Source organism: Capsicum annuum, unplaced genomic scaffold (assembly GCF_002878395.1).
Source record: "Capsicum annuum cultivar UCD-10X-F1 unplaced genomic scaffold, UCD10Xv1.1 ctg4778, whole genome shotgun sequence".
NCBI classification, from domain to species: Eukaryota; Viridiplantae; Streptophyta; class Magnoliopsida; order Solanales; family Solanaceae; genus Capsicum; species Capsicum annuum.
The window spans coordinates 125,730-147,613 of record NW_025855447.1 but is presented as its reverse complement, the minus strand read 5'-3'; the positions used below and the strand labels follow the sequence as shown (position 1 = coordinate 147,613).

Here is a 21,884-nt window from a genome sequence, read left to right as displayed (position 1 = left end):
ATGAATATCGATAAAACTAACATAAATAAACTCAAAATAAAAATATTTAGAGAAGTTAAGAAATATCCATGCCCAAATAAAAATAGGTCCATTCTACTTATAATAGATCTATTTTACCACACAAGTTATCCGCACCCCCTATAATTTGGTATTAGAGCCTTTGCTGTCTAAAGTTATCAGTTCCTCAGTTCCTAAGTTTGGATTCAGCATTGGGTTATGCATCCGGTCTAGGATCGGAAGCCAAGGTCGAGTCCTTAATCATGAGTCCAGGTTAGGTGTGGGTTAGGAGTTGAGGTCGGGTGTCATGGCAAGATCACGATTCAATATTCAAAGTCGGGTCCTCGATCAGGAGTCGGGAATTGAATGAAGAGTTGTGGTCCAATGTCTAGTTTGGGTTCCAAGGGTCGAGGTCGGATCTTAGGTCGGGTGTAAGGGTTGAGTCCTTGGTTGAAAGTTGGAGTCGAGGCTGGGGTCGGGATCAGGAATTGGATTAGGTGTTGCGGATAGATCCTTGGTCGGGAAACGGAGTCGTGGTCGAGGTCAGGTCTCGGGTCACTTGTTAGGGTCGTGTCTTGAATTCTGGATGCGAAGTCAAGGTTTCAGGTTGTGGTCATGTGCGATGTCATGTAATTGCCTAGGTTGACAATATTTTAATTTCTTCTTATTAACCATACTCTAGAAAATAAGAAAAAACACTCATTTTCTAAGGAAAATCTTTTCCTTCACAAAAAACACACTCATAATCTAGTGTATATTCTCATTTAATTAAATATCACAATTCATAGATATAAACATTCAAAGTTAAACAAGTCTTGTTGAACATCTAATTTTTAGTCACATGTACGAGTAAAGATGGACGGAAGGAGTAGTAGTTACTAATTAGTTGTAAGATTAGTATATTTTTTGTTTCTTGTTAATCTTAACCAACTATAATTTATATTCTATCTTTGCTCTTCTTTATTTGAAACATTTTTAATAAAAATTGGGAGTGATAAATTTTCTTTTGGTTCAGGCAAAAGTTGGAAGAGATATTGAACAAACTAAAAGTAATAGCAAACGAAGTGGATGAAATAATCAGATTAAGTGACAGTGAGCAATATTGGAAGAAAATTGATTCATCAGATGTGAAAATGTACATATACAGATGCACTAAAAATCAATCCCATTACGTGGACAAAACATGGATTCCACCCCATAATGCAACACTTAGAGATTCATTTAAATATGCTTTGAATCTGTTTTTCCCCCTGGAACCAACTGAGTTCTCTATGCATTCAAAACGTGGTCGCTTGCCTTTTAAGACCAGCCTAGACACAATCATTGTCACAATTGGAGATCAACTCGAGGTATGTATTTCAAAAGACTTTGTTAGCTAGACAAACATTAATTCTACGTTCTCATTGCCCCCCCCCCCCCCCCCCCGCCCCATCTATTTAAAAGGGTAAATAGAATGTGTTTATGTCCTGTTATATTAGGATTTAATTCTGACGATTTATCTTTCACCACTTTTTAATCCTTTTAGAAATCTCTCTTGATGCCAATTCGACTCTTTTTTACGTTTACAAAGAGTTCCAAAGGGTTGAGTTTATCATGAATTAGAATGATTTACAGATAATTTGTTTTGAAAGAAATTTTTGAGATTTACTTCTTTTAATTTTAAAAATTAGTCGTTTTAGCAAATTGAATTTGTTTAAATGTAAAATATAAGATTGTTTTTTTTCGAGAATTCACACCAACTCTTTTATTTAGTGGAGTGTTCACTAAGTTATATATTTAAGGAGAGATAGACGTTAATTTAGACAAATACTGATACAATTAAGGCTAATTTACGGGTGCAAAGACGTACGGTACTTCGTCCATCTCAATCATCTCTTGTATTTCTGTTCATACATGTTCGTTATAAAAACATCAGTTATGGGAGGTTCTTGACTATTTCACTCTCTTAGGTATGTTTTTAGATAAAATATTTTTACATTAGATATTTACTCTGTTGAGATATGTGTAATCTTAAAGAACAATCACTATTAAAGATAAAATAAAATAAAATATGTATTAAACTTCTACAATGACAAATAATGTGAGCCAATAACATTTAGAAATATATATATATATATATATATATGACTATCCCCTATTCGCAACACAGTGCCTAAGGTCACAGGTGACCCCAAGCTAACCCGTTGCCTGACATGCATTAGGATATTGAAGAAATTAACAAAATACTGGGTGAAAGATAACTGAAACAACCCTTGGAAATCATAATAATGAAAAACTGAATATCGACCAAAACTGAAAATAGGATTGTTTGACAACTAATCATGTTGAAAATCTAAATATTTGTCTGAAAGTCTCTAAAACATAATGAGTTGTTGGGACAACAACCAAGTAACTCCAACTGGCTGAAATGAAAAGTAGGTTAAAAATAAATAACTGATAGCCGGTCCATATAGAGGCATGCTAAGTGCGATCCGGGTACTGGGTGTCCGAACCAATATTATGAGACAATATAGCGCAGAAAAGTATTCGATCAGTACTTTGAATGCATTAAGTATGTGAGATGGGAAGACTAACTAGAATAAACTGAACATGAATGCATGAACATGTGAACTAAATATGAGACCAAGTATAAACATGCACTAGATAAAATTGAATAACTGAATACCCGATCAAGCATATCTGAAATGAACACTGAACAATGAACTGAGGACTGTGGGAGCTAACAATAACCGAAATATCCCAATATGAGTAAATCATGATCCAACTGTAACCCTAGTTGGAAGGGTGCTAGTACCTTGCCAAGGGTACTAACACTGGCTGGCGTGGATCTACTAAACTGATATTTTGAAAGACTAAGGCATCAATCCTCAACTGGCGGGTGATCCCATATAACCGACGGTGATGCCGTAGTTCTGGAACTTAGGGACTTGTATTAAAGGTCTCAATCCTTTACTGATGGGTGAGCCTTCATCCATGCATTCACTCGGTGCTATGTACCACTCCTAATTGAAAGACACTAAGAACTGTTTTGTTTATTGTATTTACATTCTTAAAATAATAATAATGGATAATATGAAGTGCTCAAGACATTAAAACATATATATGCATCAATCCTTAGGTATCGAGTTTTAATAACCCACCAACTTTTGGCTAATGCAACTGAACATGATAACATTAAAAGTTGATGATAATAGAAAATTTTCATAATTCAAGCCAAAGCTCCACAATTTATTATAATAATGGAATTCATGATATGTAAACATGGGAAGATGCTACTCTTAGGGAAAAATATGTACTCGTGGTTTATTTTAAAAAATAAATTGAAGGAATTAAGTAAACTCATATTTGACCTGGAACTCAATTCTTAAAGGGAAACTAAACTTGGGAATTTGAGAAGTTATTAGAACTCAATGGATCAAAGAAACCCATTAATGAAATCCCACATACCTGGAGGTGGAAGCCTTGGAGAAATTTGGGAATTTGAACTTGAAGTTCAGAAACACTAACTTGACTTTGGAAAATAATAATCACCCCTTTTCATGGTTTTAATTGATTTGTGACTTAATTGGGAATGTAGGAAAGTTTAGGATTATATACCATCCTTGAGGGGGCCTAAACGACGTGGGTTAGGAATTAAAAGAATGGAAAAAGACTAAAACAACCATTTTAAAAATGTGTAGGAAAAAGATGATATCATTCGGAGCGACTGAGGTAACAACTCGTTAGGTAAGATAACGAGTTATTGCCTAGAATCATTGTCAGAGGTTCTACACCTTGGACCCTTACTGATGTCATAATGACTTCCCTCTTAAAGACTCGTTGGGTCTGATAATTGATCGTAAGGAGGAGTCTTTGTCATGGACATGATTTCCAAATTTCATTCTATTGTGACGACGTGTTCACCTAATGATTCATCAGGACTGATAATGATTCATATGCTAAACTCGTCTCCACTGAGATGAAATATAGGAACCCTCACTGCTGTGGTAACGACACCACATAATGACTCATTGTGTCTAAAAATAGATTGTTGCCAGAGTCGTTGTCACTAATAGTTAACAGTCCCTCAAGAAAATTTTCCAAATTTTTTTACTATGATAAGACTAGTGTCATTGAAAAGCTAATTTAATGACCTGTCTTCAAATTCAGAAAAAGATTATGCTAAGCTCTATCTTAGGGAGTTGGTAAAATTGCATGGGTTTCCTTTGATTATTATTTTAGATAGGGGTACCGAGTTTACCTCTAGATTTTGGAAGACTTTTCTGAAGGGTCTTAAACCTAAGTTCATATCAGTATAAGTTTTCACCACAGACAAATAGTAAGGCTGAGAGGACCATTCAGTACTTAGAGTATATATTGAGGGCGTGTATGATTGATTTCTTAGATAGTTGGGATGATTACTTATTTTTGATTGAGTATGCCTATAATAACAACTATCAATCTGGTATTCAGATGGGCCCGTTTGAAGAACTTTATGGTAGGAGGTGTAGATCTCATGTTGATTAATTTAAAGTTGGTGAGGTTGCCTTAATAGGGCCATATTCAGTGCATGAGGTGATGGAAAAAATTAATATTATTAAAGAAAGTCTGAAGATTGGTCACAGTCATTAGAAATCCTATGCGGGTGTTAGGAGAATGAATCTTGAGTTTAGTGTTGGTGATTTCATCTACTTGAAAATTTTGCCTATGAAGGCATCAAAGAGGTTTGGTAAGAAAAAGAAGATCAGTACTCATTATGTCGGTCCTTAAAAGATTTAGAGTCGATCTGATAAGGTAGCCTATGAATTATAGTTACATGCAGAGTTAGCAATAGTGCATCCAATTTTTCATGTTTCCTTGTTGAAGAAATGCATTGGTGATCCAGCCTCAATAGTCCCTTTTGAAAGGGTTGGCATAAAAAATAGCCCCTCTTATGAAGAGGTCCCAATTGAGGTCCTTGATCATCAGTTTCGTAGGCTGGGGAATAAAGAGGTCACTTTGGCAATGGTTCAGTAGAGGAATCAGTCAGTTGATCGAGCTACTTTGGAAGCAGAGGTAGATATGCTGGCAAAATACCACCATCTTTTCTCTTTGAACTCAATCCCATCTCTATGTTATAGTTCCCTTAATTAATTGATTAATTAATTCTTTCATTTCTATCTCAGACTATTCAACTATTTTTATGTCATAGCATGCATTTATGAGTCTAGTTCAGTCCATGCATCACTCATAGAATTAGATATCAGTTCAATGTTTACCTTGTAAGTGTTCAATGCAAAATTTAATCTTTTCCCTAGCCTTTCAGCTTAGTCAATTTCATTCGAGGATGTATGATCCTAAGGGGAGATATTGTAATAACCCATGTTTTGAGCTCTAGACAAATTAAAATATGGGCCACTGAATTAGCTTTACAATGCCGTTAGTCTAATATCATAGTAAGAAGTTCTAGAAAATTTGCCTGAGGGATTGTCAACTGCCATTGACAATGACCCATTACGATACGCAACAAATTGTTTTATGGATTTGTTTCCATAATAGTGAGGGATCCTAAATTTTAGCTTAATAGTGATGAGCTCAACAGATGACTAGTTATCATTCCTAATGAGTCGTTAAGTGGACCCGTCGTCACAATAGAAAGAAATCTAAAAATTAATTCCTTGACAATGACTTCTCCTAATGATCCGTTATCAGACCTAACAAGTAGTCAGGAGGTATGTCATTTTCATAAGATGAAGGGACCAAGCTGTAAAACCTCTAGCGATGATTCCAGGTTATGAATCATTACCTGACCTAATGAGTCATTACCTCAGTTCTTTTAAATTCCAGCCCATGTTGTTTATGCTTTCCTAAGGATGGTATATAAGCCTAAACTTCCCCAAATTCCTTATTAAGTCACAAAATCAATTGAAACCAAGTAAAGGGGTGATTATTCTTTTCCAAATCCAAGTTAGGATTTCTCAACTTCAAGTTCAAATTCTACGGATTTCTCCAAGGCTTCCACCACTAGGCATATGGGATATCATCAATGGATTTCTTCCATCCGTTGAGGGTCAATAACTTTTCAAATTCCCAAGTTTAATTTTCTTCTAGAATTATGTTCCAGGTCAAATATGAGTTTACTTAATTCCTTAAGTTTATTTTTGTAAATAAACAATGGGTGCATGTTTTCCCCTTAAAGTAACATCGCCCTATATTAAAAAATCATGAATTCCATTATTGTGATAAATTATGGAGCTTTGGCTTGAATTATGAAATTTCTTATTATGATCAATTATCAATTTTTAATGTTATCATATTTTCATGTCCTGGGTTATGAACACTCGATACCTAGGAATTAATGCATATACATGTTTTTATGTCCTGGGCATTTCAGACTATCCATGATTGATATTTCAAAATGTAATTACAATGGACAATTCATTTTTTGGTGTCTTTTAGTTGGGAGTGGTACGTACCATCAAGTGAATCCAGGGATGAAGGCTCACCTGTCAATAAAGAACTGAGACCTTTAATAGAAGTCCCTAAGTTCCAGAACTATGGCGTCATATTCGGTTATGAGGGATCACCCGATAGTTGAGGATTGACACCTTAGTCTTTTAAAATATCAGTTTAGTAGATCCACGCCAGCTAGTGTTGGTACTCTTGTCAAGGTACTAGGACCCTTCCAAATGGGGTTACATTTGGATCTCAATTTGTTCAAATTGGGGTGTGTTGGTTATTGTTAGTTTCCACAGTCCTCAGTTTATTTTTCAATTATGTTTGATTCAGGTTTGCTTGATCGAGTATTCAGTTATTCAGTTTTATCCAGTGCATGTTTATATTTGATTTCTCATTCAGTTTGTTTTTTCATGTGTTCATGTTTAGTTTATGCGAATAAGTCTTCCCATCTCACATAATCAGTACATTCAAAGTAATGATCACATATTTTTTCTACGCTATATTTTCTCATAATATAGGTTTGAATGCTCAGTACTCGGATCACACTTAGCATGCCTCCGTATCATCAACTACATTATTTGGTGAGTCCTCATCATTAGAGGATCAATTATTAGTTATTTATTTTTAGCCTACTTTTCATTCCATTCGGTTTGAGTTAGTTGGGGGTTTGTCCTAATAATTCATTATATTAAACAGGCTTTCAGACAAATGTTTAGATTTTCAGCATGATTGGTTGTCAGACAATTCTATTTCTAGTTTTGGTCGATATTCTATTTTTCATTTTTATGATTTCTACCAGTTATATCAGTTAGCTTCCGCCCAAAATATTGATAATTTCTTCAATATTCTAATGCATGCCAGGTCATGAGTTAGCTTGGGGTTACTTGTGACATTAGACAACATGTTATGACTAGGGGTAGTTGTGGGTCGTTACACACATATTGAGAAGGAGGGAGTGGATGATACGGAGAATATTAAAACATGGAAGAAGGTAAATTATATGAAAATATTAGTACAAAATATAAGATTTGATCATTAAAAAATATCTTTTTAATTAATCATCCGTTGATGTTGAAGAAAAAGAAAGCATGCATGAATACACTGTTGAATAAAGCATATCTTAAACCAATATCAGCCAATGATTAGATAGCAATTTACTATGACATAAGCTATTCTTTATTAATTATAGGAATGGAGTGATGGAAAATTCAGGTCTGCAGATGGAGAAGTAGCATTGAAACAAATCCTTCACATAGACCAAGCATTATTATCATTGGAGCTCAAGTGGTCGTTTATTAACCTCAATGAAATAGAAAAGATAATTACTCTATCTGATCAGATTCTAATTCTAGTTATATTTATATTAGTATACAAATTATTTGATTATATAATTAATTAAACTGGACGCCTTCGAAACACACGATGCCAAATAATATGGTTTCCTTATCATTCTTCTATTTTAGAGATGTAAAAGGTGGTTTAATTTCCCTTTGACAAAACGGATGTGTACATTAAACAGGGATTTGTAAGACATAAATTGCAAAAATTGCCGTGTGCACTTCTCTTGCCTTCCACATTTTGTTCAATACACAACTTTGTTGAGTTATTACTTGGAATTTTGCAAATAAAAATTATGTACTAGGAAGTGTTGTATTTAGTTTTGATGATGACTTCAATCCATGAAATCTTGGAATCAGGTCCGTAGTGTGCTAAATCTGCATGTATAATCCTGGATAGTTGTGCACTTTACTATTTTGTCTGATAGTGTAACGACAGTACAATAGTGCAATGTGGTTTAGTAGAAGGCAGCTTACGTTTTGTTCCTCTCTAAATAAGCAAGATAATGACAGATTCAAACCCAAGTTTTGCTCTACAAAGGAAATTTCCAGAAAGGTAAAAGTGCTCATGAAATAGAAATTCACTCTTCTTAACGGACGACAAATAGTTTTTGATATTATTTTTGTTGAGTTTTGAGTCTTGTTCAAAATTTGTAGTTTATTCCTTCAGTTGTGATGTAGTTGATTTCATTTAGTATGCTCTTAGTTAGCTTAGGTACAATTACCTAGCTGCATCGACTAGAGGTAGTTGATTGGTAGTAGCGTGGTAGAGTTGCCACACTAGTTTGTTATAGAGGTATTACAAGAGATAGGATTTAGGGCAATATGATTAATATTACTTGAGTCTGTAATCAGTTGGTAGTTTGATTTTAGTGGAGTTCGAGAAAACCTGTGAGGATAGGTCATGGTTTTGCCTCCCTTGAGTAAGGAGGTTTCCACGTAAAATATCATATGTTATTTTGTTCTCACTTTCTGTTTACTCTGTTTATTTCCTTAATCAAATATTCACAAGGGCCTTGGTCCCTTGTTGGTGGAAGATTTATATAAGTCAACAACTGATATCAGAGCAGTTCTAAATAGTTAACAACTAGAGTGGATCCTTAGTCATGGCTGCTTCACCTAATTTAGAAGAAGGTCGGTCAACCACCAGACCTCCCCACATCAATTGTTAGTACTATGGATAGTGGAAGACTCAAATGCATGAATTTGTAATGTCTAAAGGTTGTGAGCTATTGGACATTATCTGTGATGGACCATACATCATCTGTGATGGACCATACATTTCTATAAAGGAGGTGAATGAAGGAAATGTCTCCAAGATGGTCCCAAGAACTAGGAAGAAATATGATGAAGATGACATGAAGAAGCTCGCGAAGAGCTATAAAGCAAAGAAACTACTAGTTTATGGTATAGGTTCTGATGAGTATAATGTATTTTAGCTTGTGAATCAGTAAAAAAAAATTTGAGATTGTTTACAAATAACTCATGATGGGAAAAGTCAAATCAATGAATACAAAGTGGATTGCGTACCACTCCTTATGAAGCTTTCATTATGAAAAAAAAGTGAAACCATACAAGAGATATGTACCAGGTTTACCTATATAACCAATGAACTGCACTATATTAGTAAAGTGATTTGTCCTAGTAAATAACTAATGAAAATATGGAGTTTCCTACCTAACACATGGAAAAGTAAAGTCAATGCCATCTCTGAGGCCAAATACCTTTAAGACTCTCACTATGGATGAATTAGTTAAGAATTTGAAAACTTATGAGTTGTAAAAGTAATAAGACCAAGAAAATAAATAACGTAAAAAGGAGAATTTATTGGCAATAAAGGCCACAAAATCAGATTAAAGTAAGGATGATGAGGATGTTACTTATTTAGCTCAAAATTTCATTAGGGACATGTAGAGAAGTGGTAGATTTCAAAAGAAAGAAAGAAGTAGCAAACCTTTTGGTGAAAATGATTGCTGCCAAAAATATGATAAACCTGGTCACTTCATCAAGCACTATCCCTTTCACAAGATGGACTATAGAGAATATGTGAAGTGTAAAAAGGAAAAAGGGAAGCAAAAGTATTGGGTACCTGCCAAGTCCAAAAGGAAAGCTGCAATAGACTATGTAGTCGAGCAGACCTTTGCTAATTAAGAAGACTCATTAAATGATTATGATGAGGTACAATACCCTAAATATGCCTCTATACTAGCAGTGGAAGATGGTGCAATAATTTATATCTCTCAATTTTTTATCATGGCAAATTCTAATGATGAAGAAGATGATGAGGTAACTTTTCTTGATATTAAGTAAATCCAAAGTATTATTTCTTTAAGAAATTGAAAGAAACTTCTTTAACTTGGCATTGTGATATTTCTTCTTTAGCCTTTATAGGAATGGGGGAAGAATTTTAATTGGTGGCAATGGGATAATTTGAGGTTCATTCACTTTCAGATCATCACCCTTAACCACTCTAGAAGGTTATACCATCTTAATCTTGTCTTCTACTACCTTTAGTTTCTCACTAATCACTTCATGGGCTTATGAAAATAATCATTTGGATTATCTATCCGCTTCTTTTTAACATTTTATTTTCTATTTTTTACTTTTTCATTAAAGTTTTCACCAAGATTAACACCCTTCGCACCAATATATTGACCTCTCCTAGTGACAATAGCCCCGATATGAGAATTATCTTCAAAATTAGCCACCACATCACTAGGTTGTCCCTCTTTTTGTCTAGATTCAAGTTGTACTGATATTTGGCCTAATTGTGCCTCTAATTGCTCGATGGTGGTTGAATAGGACATCACTGTTTTGTTTAATTGAGAGAAATAACTTTTTATTTCCCTTACTATCTTGTTGATTCCTTCAAATCCTATTAAAATTTGATCCAAAACATCTTTATTTTTCTACCTTCCTCGATCGTTCCGACCTTGATTCCCACCTTGCCTTTGATAGGTAAGGCAGGAACCCCTTATATGGTTGGTAAAAAACCTTATTTCTTCATCAAGTTCCTTTTTTTCCTTATCATCATACATGCTAATATTTTTGGAAGCAATGACATTTACCAGTTTAAGAGGAGTCCCCATCACATGTATTGTAAGAAGGTCAAGTTGGGTCATTACCTTGGCCATATTTGCATCTCTTTCCTCATCTCTTTTCATTTTTCTTAGCCCACAAAAGGTGCGGAAGTAGCCCATATGACCACCTCGATAACTCTTATATGCCAACCTCTAAATAACTTCGTCACTTGATTTAACAAGTTTGATAAAACTCTATATGACATCTTTGAAAAAGACCCTCTGGATATGTTGTCAACTACAATTTTATTCAATTAGTCTAATTCCCTATAGAATATTTGGATTAGTATTTTCTCCAGCACTTCATGGTTCAGGCATTTCATGATCTTGTCATTAAGTCTTTACCATGATTCATAAAATGCCTCACCACTAAGTAAACAAAAATTTATGATCTCATCCCTTAGTTGTATCATTCTAGAAGAAGGGAAATATCTATCCAAAAAGGACTATGTGAGCTCAACCCAAGATATGATAGAACCCATAGGCAAAGACCGTAACTATAGAATCTCTCTTCCTATTAATGAGAATGGGAAAGTTTCAATCGAATTGACTCTTAAGAAATATGAGCAATATTAAATGGAGAGCAGACATTAATGAATTTTTTCAAATGGATATTAGAATTCTGATGCGATTGACCCCAAAATAAACCTATCATTTGAAGAAAATGGAGCACCACACTAGTGGCATGAAATAATCTTTTCTTCTCAGCTGGTGGGATGCAGATGACACTAGCATGCCCCATATCACAAAGATAAGCCATATCCTCAATATGCCCATGAAATGAGCCATTATTGCTCCCATGTTTGCTCATGTGATGTGTCTACTATTATAGTCACCTAATCAAAAGAAAAAGACAATAAATAAAGTAAACCATCACACTACGGCAAACCAAAGTTACTAACAACACTTAACCAGTGTACACAATGTTACACTCCTCGGGAACGAAGCCATTTTTGATAACGCTCAACTTACATGTCAAATTAAATTCAAGGTAGAAATTGCCAATTGAATACCCAAATATGAGTCGAGGTTGAATCGATAAGAAGTGCAAACTTAGGATTCATAACTTGTAAGTGTTGGGAATTATCTGTGTTAACCCGTAATGCCAAATTTAACTACAAATAAAAACAATTGGGTGGTTTGAATTGAACAATCTTAAACACAGTAATAATTGACAATGTTGTGAGATTAAAAAGTTGAGTATTACCAAATTGAAAGAAACCTTGGGGTTATGCTATCTTAGGTGCGAGTCATGCATGAGTTATCAATAATTAGTCCAAGTTTAGTTAAGTTTTTTGGGTAGGTTAGATTAAGTGTTAGTGTTAATTTTCCAATAAAACACCAAATCTCACTCATGGGTTCTTTTGAACACATCATGAGCATATCCAATCTACAAATTTGCTACCTTAATTAACACCATTATTTCTAAGATGATGCTTGTTGGACCCTTGGGGGTTTCATCACACAGCAAGGGACTAGCTCCCTCAGAATAAAAAATAGGCCATAAATAATAGAGTTTCAAAAAACTAAACACATTGCAAAAAGAGTAAAAGACACAAACAGCTTTATATAGAAACCCAGAATGGGGAAAAAGATATCTTGACTTCACAATCACCAATGAAATCCACTATAATTAACCTTCTGATTACAGTCTAGATTTCAGTCTAACTCTAGGCTCCTTGCACTAGTAGTAACTCTACTACCAGCTTATCTTGGTAACTCAACCAAGGACTCTTCTCTGTACTGATTAGCTCTAATAAGTCTCAAGCTTAGGTAACTTTACCTAAGCAGCACTCTGTCAATTGGAAAATACTATTCTTATAAGATGAGCAGTTTAGTTACAATTCATTACTTACTCAAGAACTATTATAATTTAAATATTCATAAGGCTAAGAACTTGATCAGTGTTGACATGGGATTTTTGTTGCCTCTCTTCACTCTTTGAATTTGTGAAAAACCAATTATTAAAGAAATATTTCTTTTATTTTGTAGTTGGGTGATGATTAGGGCTTGAAAAATCATTGGACCAATTGTCCAAGTCAGCACAAAAAAACATAAAATAGCACCTAAAAGTTTGTAACACAAGATGATAAAACTTTGCCGAAGGCGCGTGCCAGTTGTACTGTACGTTGCACGTCTAGGGGCCTGGTCCCTCGTAGTTTAGCTGCTCATCAATGAAAATACATATAGAAATTTACCCCATTTTTTATGATAATAAATCAAACCATACAATTTTATCATTAGTGCACATTCATCAGATTTAGTAAGAGTGATTACCTCCTGGAGACTAATGTTCCCCATATCATCATGCTTTCTCTATCATGCAACAAAGGTAAATGGTCCCTTGTTGTCATTTTGTAGGAAAAATCCCTCTCTGTCATTATGCACCTCCATTTTATATGGTACCTTTGCATTTTGTAGCAAAAATTTCCCTCAGTATGACTCTCTTCAAGTCTACATCTCAATTTACCTAGTCCCTACTATATGTGAACTCAGTATTCCCTTTTTTGGCATTATTAAAAAAATTAACAATAAACCAAGAGTAAATATAAACATAGATTAGTTAACTCATGGCCACTGGGGCAACACTAACATGTAGAATAACTCTAAAGTAAGGAGACACATGATATACAAAAATTAAAGATTCATTCACTCATAATAGTTTGTACCAGTACGACAAGCTAAAATAGTCATCATAAGATAACTATCTTTAAAAGCCATTATAAGATTCAGGATATGGAACTGACATAAGGTTGATGAGGGAATTAGGATAACAGGGCTCAGGTGAAAGGAGGATTGGGTGAAAAGGACTTAAGCAGTAATCCATTCTTGTATCTATAGTAACGTGAGTATCCACCAACTGTTTAGTAAGATCTTCACTTCAGCTTTCAAATTCGCCATTCTTGCCTGGAGTTTTGCTTTTCCAACCACATGATCATCGGTGGCATTTAGTCCTTTAGAGAATAGCCTTTGAATCAATAATGCCAAATATATTTAATCCAACATATTTGATAGTTAACTTGATTCTTAACTCCTCTATTTTCATTCCCAACTTCTCCTGAACAGCTAACGATTCAAATACTTGATATATATTCTTCACAAGTTTTGCTCAATCTGAATATCAGTTTGGCTATACTATGTGATCTCCTTTTATTAAGTACCTCAAAGTGATCAAATACTTAGTGTAGGAGATACCCATATAACATTTCATGTTTCCTTTTTTCTCACATATATTGGAATAAGGAATTAACATTTTAATCCCATTTCTAACCACCTAAATTCTTCATATCATTCTTTGTTTCCATTAGTTTTCTCTATCCTTTCAATAACAAAATTTTCTTTCTTGGACTATATCCTTTAGAGGCTTTCTTCCTTTTCTTATCTTGTGTGTTTCTGCCTCATTCAAAGAGGGTTACCAAACTTTGACTTAGAGGACCTAAGATGATGTTTTTATGGTTTTGATTATTGAAGAATCAGGACAGTTGATGAGGGCATATTCAGTTTAATTTTCTGGAGAAAGGAGAATGAGAAGGATCAACTTGATTTGGTGGTGGCAATGTGTGATGAGTTGTGACTCTAACTGGGAAGTACCCTATTTTAGTAATTTGAAGAGGTGACCGTCGTTATCAGAGAATGACATGTTTATCTTTGATAATGACATGTTTGTCTTTGATAAGAGTGACTCTTCATTTTGAAAATGAATTCATAACACTTATGAAGGAAGAAAATATTACATGCCTTTCTTAGACAGTATATTTTATGATTATTAAAGCATACTATAGTGGTACTAAACTCTGAGATAAGATCAGATCTCTCTCTTTTGAGTGAATCTTAAAGTTTGGGCTTGTCGCTTTTGTCCACTTCCTAGCTGTTCCCATGGGCGCATACCTGGGAGGGTATAGTACTGATTTAGACTAAAATCCACCTACTTTAATGATGATACCTATCTCTCGAGCATAGCCAATTTAGGAAGAAAAGTTGATTCACATATTAGGCTATCATAATCATGCTTTAATTCTTGCACTATTTTTTTCTCAAAACTTATTCCCAAAGCATGTCTGGGGACTAGATTCTCAGATTTGATTTTGTTCAAGATGCTAAAGCTTTCTCATTCAAAGATGAATTTCTTAGGGACCAGGTCCTTGAGAATCAGGACTTACCTTTAGGATCAGAGCATTTTCATGCATCATCTCTAAAGGTCATTCTAGGGCTTTCTTTAGAACACAAGATTTACTCATTCTCTTATTGAATATCATCTTTCAAAGGCCAGGATTAGGTCATTGAAATCATGTTTTCACAAAAAGACATCTTCTTTAAAAGTGTCTTGAGAGAGAGAGAACACATTCACTCTTTCTATTATCGAGCTTTAAAATATTTTAATCAATGAGCTATTTATGACTGTAATCCGCTGCTCATGCCTAGACTCATGACCACTTGCCAGTTCTGGGGACCCATTTGAGCCTAAGTTCCCAGTAACGGGACAATGGTGTGATGAAATCCCTTTTGGCCCATCTAGGTAGACATTTCCTTTTCAATATTCTGTAAGGCTTGGGACACTTAGAATGAGCATTTCCTTGCTAAATATATTTAGAAACATTCATCCTATCTCTAATCTTATTATGACAATTCCACCTTTTGTGCCCATTTTTTCCACAGTGAGTGCATAGAGGCTTGTGAACCTTGTTCTTAGAATTATAAGCATTGTACCTTGAGACCCACTAGGTTGGGTTCTTTCTTGATAACCAAGACCTCTCCCACTATTAGCGCCTTGATTAGTTAAGTTAGAAAGTATTTGAGAAGATACAGTCCATTGTAGGGATTTATTAAGTTCTTTCTTAGATGGACCAGGTCCCTTTCTAACTCCTCATTCTCCGGAAGTGCAGTCAAGAGAAGCCTTTGAGAGTACTCCAACTTTTATTCAAGCTAAACCTAAACTTTGAGACTTTCTTCAATCCATTATTGTTGGAACCATCTACTTTCTCCAGTCGACTTACCAAACTCAAATTTTCAAGTTTCAGCTTACCAACATATTGCTTAGTTTCTGATGTCTAGAGAGTATTAATCTTCAATCTTTTCTTCTAGAGTATTAATCTTTTATTTATCATAGAAACTATGATCTTTTTCAAGTTTATTCACTAAGCTTGAATTTTCAGATTTCAACTTAGTATCATGCTCTTCAGTTTTAGATATTTAAAGAGTTAGAACAATTAGATCAAGCTCTTGATTCTCCACTTTTTCTTCCAAAGAATTTTTTCATTAGTCATTTCACACATAGAATCAATAAATTTATTGGCAAGTTTTTTTTTATTTTTCTAGCAGAGTAATTTTCTTGGTTTTCTTTAATATTTGAGAGTGTTACTTCATCTTCTTATTCATCCTCAGTATTTTACATAAATGCAAACAAAGTGTTAAAGGTCACTTTCTAATCCTTCCCTGTTAGCAATAAGATACCTGCAGTCCTTTCATCTTCACCTGAATCATGGGAATAGTCTCCCCATACTGCCAGATCTTGCTTTACAATATATCAGCTACTGCCATCCTTCTTGAGTTATAAAGTACTCAGGGCTTCCACATTTGTGACATACCTCAACATTGCTTCCCTTGCTACCATTGCTTCTTTTTCTTTGGAAATTACCACTTCTTTTTATTGCTTTGACAATTCTTCTTGCATAACAGGAAACATCAGTCGCTTCTTCACTTGATTCATTCTTTCAAGCTTTCAATGCGAGAGATATTTCCCTTTTTCAATCTTTCTTATCTAGCTTTTGTTGCTTCTTGAGCTTATGAGTTTTTAGATTTCCAATCAGCTCATCCATGGTAAGAGTTTCATATTTCTTGCCTTAGTTATAGCATCTGCTTTACTTTCCCATTATTTGGGAAGAACAACAAGGATCTTCCTTACTTGTTTATACAATGGAATCACCTTTCCTAAGGAGTGTAGCTCATTTCTGATGGAGGTGAATCTTGTATGCATTTCTTGTATTATTTCTCTTTATTTCATTGTAAATCTTTCATACTAAGTTTTCAGCATGTCAAATTTATAGTCCTTCACATCCATTGTTACCTCATGAGAAGTCCTTAAAAAATCCCAGACCACTTTAGCATTTTTATAAATTGAGATTCTATTTAACTATTGCAATAGCCTACAAATGACTGTCCTATAACATTTTTTAAGGACGGCTAGTCACCGTCCCAACATATTATTTACCATTATAATAGCACACATATAACCATCCTAATACATTTTATAAGGATGATTGGTAGCCATCCCAACAGATTATACACCATAGAAATATGATATACATATCCGTCCTAATACGTGTTATAGGGATGGTTGGTACCTATCCCAATTGATTATAAACCATTATAATAAAAGATTTATATCCGTCCTAATACATATTATTATAATGGTTGGTAGTTATCTGAATAGATTACCAATCATTGCAATAACATATTTATAACCATCCTATAATATGTATATAGGGATAGTTCATAGCTGTCTCACCAGCTTATCTACCATCGTAATTTATTTAAAATAATAACCATCATGATAGGTACCAATATAGATATGGTTTTTGTCACCGCCATACATAACCATTACTTTATAGATACTATAAAAATCAATTTTATTTGGAGCTATAACCATCACCATTAATCTATAGGGATAGGTTTGATATCTATGGAGATGATATATGAACCGTTGCTATAGCTGCTATTTCCATGGGGTGCATGGGTTTGGTTTATGAATAAAGGGGTTATGTTTTCCCTAAATTTAATGGGTTTTCCTTATCTTGTGGCTTTGAAATTGTGTGTACTCAACCTAAGGGTGAAATTGATAATAAACAGCTTTGTCACATGATTTGACTTTTTTTCTTGAACTGATTCAAAGTATAAGAGGTTACTTAACCATGGTATGATTGTATTAAACCTTAGGTATGTGAATTCCCCGTGTAAATGCTTAATTGAACCTAAGGGTTTGCAATTTCCCCTTGTGATGGTTAATGAATTATGGCATGATCATGATCTTGCAAGTAGGGTTTTTATAATGATACCAATAGGATGCCTTAATGCTTAATTGGTTCAATAAACTTGTATTGTTCATTAAATATTTTCATTGAGCTTAAAAAAAGGTTGTATAGCTGGGCCGTGAAAGTGGAGGTCCCGAGGAACCAACACCGAGAACCATGCTTACCGGCATAGGGTATCTAAATGACCGAGAGATTCGAGTCCCCTATATATTATATGATTGGATGGTTTAAGTCACCCATATTTTATAAATTAGTGATTCAATTACCTACTTTGAGTCCCTATGTTAGTTCGTAAATTGACATAGTAATGATAAGTTTCCATATATCTAAGGCTTCATTTCATGGTTCTGGTTTCCTACGTCTGAAACTTTATTTCAAACTTTTTTCACTACTGTCGGGGGCATGTCTCGACACTTTATTAATATTCATCTTGGTAGAGTCTTTGTTGGATAATTGTGGACTTGGGTATGGTCATTGGTATTGGTGGACTATATTTGGTATAATGATCATGTCTTTTGAATATCTTTATTATCTTATTATATGTTTAGAATTCAGTCCCCATTTGTGTGTATGCTCTGTTTGGGTAGAAAAAGGGTCGGTCTACGATCTACAATAGACTTGAGATTTCCATCACAGCCAGACCCTTGTTTTGGTCATGACACAGTGATACTGACTTTCTTCAGTAGTTGTTGGATAGAGTCAGGGTGATTCATGTCAATTTGAAAGCAGCTCAAAGTAGGTTATTTAGTATTAATCCTTGTATCGCCCATGAAAGGTGTGAATGATGTTTGGGAGAAAAGGCAAGCTCAATCCTTGATATATTATGCCCTTTGAGATTCTTTGTACAGTTAGTGAGTTGGCTTATGAGTTAGCCTTACCTCCATATTTTGCTATTATCTATCAAGTTTTTCCAGGTTACTGCTTTGCAGTGATACATTCCTAACCTGTCTTATGTTTTTAGATAGGACTCAGTTCAGTTGGATGAACATATAACCTATGTGGAAGAGCCTATGTTTATATTTGCTGGTAATGTCAGGCTGTCACACACTAAAAGGATTCTATCAGCTATGTGTAATACCCCATGTTTTGGACTTTGGAAATTTTTGAGTTTTGAGCTCCCTATCAAAACTACGACTTAGGTGATGAGTCATAAAAACTCCTCACGAGTCGTAAGGTGAAAATCATAGACGAACATGTAAGTTGGCTAAAGTTTTTGTCCTGAGAATGACTAACACCTCATAAGTCGGGGTAGACATTACATGTCGTATGGTGGGACACTTGGTCTGACCATTGTGATGGTCCATTATTTCTACCATGATGATGACTCGAACCGTATAAGTCATCATGTATGGTCACGAGTCGTTGTGTGGGACTCGTAAAATTAGTAGTAAGGTTTCCCTGAGACACTGCCTAGGTTATGAGTCCAGGCAAAAACTAGTATCCAGTCGTCACGAGTCATGATAGACCCATAACATCTTGAGATAGTTTTTCTTGTGTTTTAATTAGGGGAACTTTGGTCATTTTCTATCACCCCTAATTATAACCCATGATATAAAATACCCTAAGTGACCTCATAACTCCTAATCACTTCTCTCTTCTCTCTTTTCTCTAGGTCAAAAACAATTAGGGGTCATTTGGTTTGAAAACAAGTTATATTGGGATTAGTTATGCTGGGATTAAGTTGTGATGGAATAAGTTATACTGAGATTAGTTATGCTGAGATTATTTTTTATTGAGTGTTTAGTTTGTTGTATTCAAAGTAATATGGATGGTATAATTTCTAGGAATGAATTGATTGATTACTAAAATACCCTCCATCTTATTTAACTTTTTATATGTATATATTTCTTTTTAAGCTTTAAATATTTATTCTTTCTTTATTATTGTTTAGAGAAATTAAAATATATAAATAAACATAATTTATATATTTTACATACATTTTGAACGGTAAACTGTTCAAAATTTATTTATTTATGAATATATTATACATTAATTAAACATAATTTATGTGTGTGTGAGAATATATTACGTTATATATTATGTTATACATAATTAAATTATATATAATTACACATAATTAACATAATTTAACATAATATATTATAATTAAATATATTAACATAATATATATATATAATTAAACATAATTAATGTATATATATTCATAATATATTCATAATATCATTTGTTATATATTACGTAATATATTATATTCATAATTAATGAATATATTATACGTTAATTAAACATAATTTATTATTTATGAATATATATATATTACAACCAAATGTATAATATTATGAATATAGTATGAATATATATATATTAATTATGTTTAATTATATATATATATATATTATGTTAATATATTTAATTATAATATATTATGTTAAATTATGTTAATTATTTCTAATTATATATAATTTAATTATATATAACAATCCCAAGAGGGTATTTTTGTCCTTGTATAATTTTATACCAAAGAAAAATAATCTCAGGATTGTTATCCCACCATTTGGGTGGATTACTTATCTCGGGACTAATTATTAGTCTCGAGATAAGTTATCCCAAATATTTACAACCAAACAACGGATAAAAAGTTTTATCTCGGGATCATTATTTTATCCCGGGATTATTTGCAAACCAAACGGCTCCTTAGGGTTTTCTAAGGATTGCTCATCTAGGGATCCACTATGGTTTATCTAAAATTCTTGGTATCTTACGCGTGTATCTATTCCCTAAACTTTATTTATTATATCATGCAACGGTTTGTATTCCTATGATTTTGATTATGGGTTTTGAATAATGGGTTGAGTGTTTTGAAAATTTTTTACTTGGTTTGTTTTACCATGGTTTGGAATATTTATTCATGCTTTGTCTCATGATTATTGAACTAATGTGTGCATGGGTTTGCTGAATTAGAAAGGGGGTCATGGAATTCCCCCAATTTTATGAATCTTGGCTTGGAATTGGCATTAATCGCAACCCAGTTCTAAAATTTAGTTTTGGAACATGGAAATATGCATGATTTAACCCACTTTTGAATCTATTGTATTTCATAAAATGTTAATGAAATATAGACGATCTTAAAAGGTCTTGGTTTCTATGCATTGGTTATAAATAAGGATTTTGGGTTCGTGGAATCCCTATGATAATGGGTAAATAGAATGGCATGATGGAAATTGACTTGCAAGTTTAATTTGTTTGATAATACCATTCGGTAATTGTCATAATGTATAACTCCTTTGTTAAATGGATGAGTTATGTGGAAATGATTTCATTGGCCTTAATAGGGGTTGTGTACCTCGCCATGGAAAGAAGAGACCGATACTAGAAGCCACATTTGCTGGGTGGGGGACTTTGTGACTATGTGCATAGTTTACATTACTTATATAATTTGGAATGGCTTGGGTAATATGTACTCCCTGGCCCTTTCTTTGATTTCTTCGATTCGTGCAGCTAACATACACTAGGACCCTTTCAATGGGGAGATCTAAACCCATATAGCTCGAGGGTGTTATTAAGACAATTATAGCTACATAGTCTAGGTTAATGATTTTACATATGTTGGTAAGCCTTATTCCATATCCTAACATCTTACATAAATATGTGTATATATGCATGTATGTAAACATGTACATTGAGTTTTGGATTTCGTTCTGTGAAGACATGATTATTCTATCTCTTATTCTTGATTTACATACTAGTGCTCATCCTACTAACCATCCTATTATGATAAATTATTTCATAATGTAGGGTAGACACTTCTATTTCCTTGCGCGATGTCAAGTGATTCTTGTTTATTCACTAGTCAGCTTAAAGTGGTGAGCTTCCATTCTCTGGAAGGCCTATCATTTTAAAGCATTGTTATCCCTTATGTCTTAGATAGTTATTTGGTTTTAGTTTTTTGGATATTGTTAGGGGCATGTCATGACTTAGGTTGATAATCTATCTTTGTTAGAGGTTTTTGTGGACATATATGGGATACATGATCGTTGTTGATTCTTAGAGATTATTTTTAAAGC

At 33.9% G+C, this 21,884-nt stretch overlaps 1 protein-coding gene across 1 annotated transcript; it reads left to right on the top strand.

Annotated features, from left to right (window-relative positions):
- Positions 1 to 1,013: 1,013 nt before the first annotated feature.
- Positions 1,014 to 8,141, top strand: LOC107842025. Its single transcript, XM_016685830.2, has 2 exons — positions 1,014 to 1,346; positions 7,604 to 8,141. The coding sequence occupies exons 1-2, from the start codon at positions 1,131 to 1,133 to the stop codon at positions 7,811 to 7,813; spliced, it is 426 nt and encodes a 141-aa protein (XP_016541316.2). The 5' UTR covers positions 1,014 to 1,130; the 3' UTR covers positions 7,814 to 8,141.
- The last annotated feature ends 13,743 nt before the right edge of the window (positions 8,142 to 21,884 follow it).

Excerpts from the sequence above, each read along its gene's own strand:
- LOC107842025 (XM_016685830.2), top strand. The coding sequence starts at position 1,131 with ATGTACATATACAGATGCACTAAAAATCAATCCCATTACGTGGACAAA. Across the intron at positions 1,347-7,603 it reads CAATTGGAGATCAACTCGAG|GAATGGAGTGATGGAAAATT; the intron begins GTATGTATTTCA and ends TATTAATTATAG.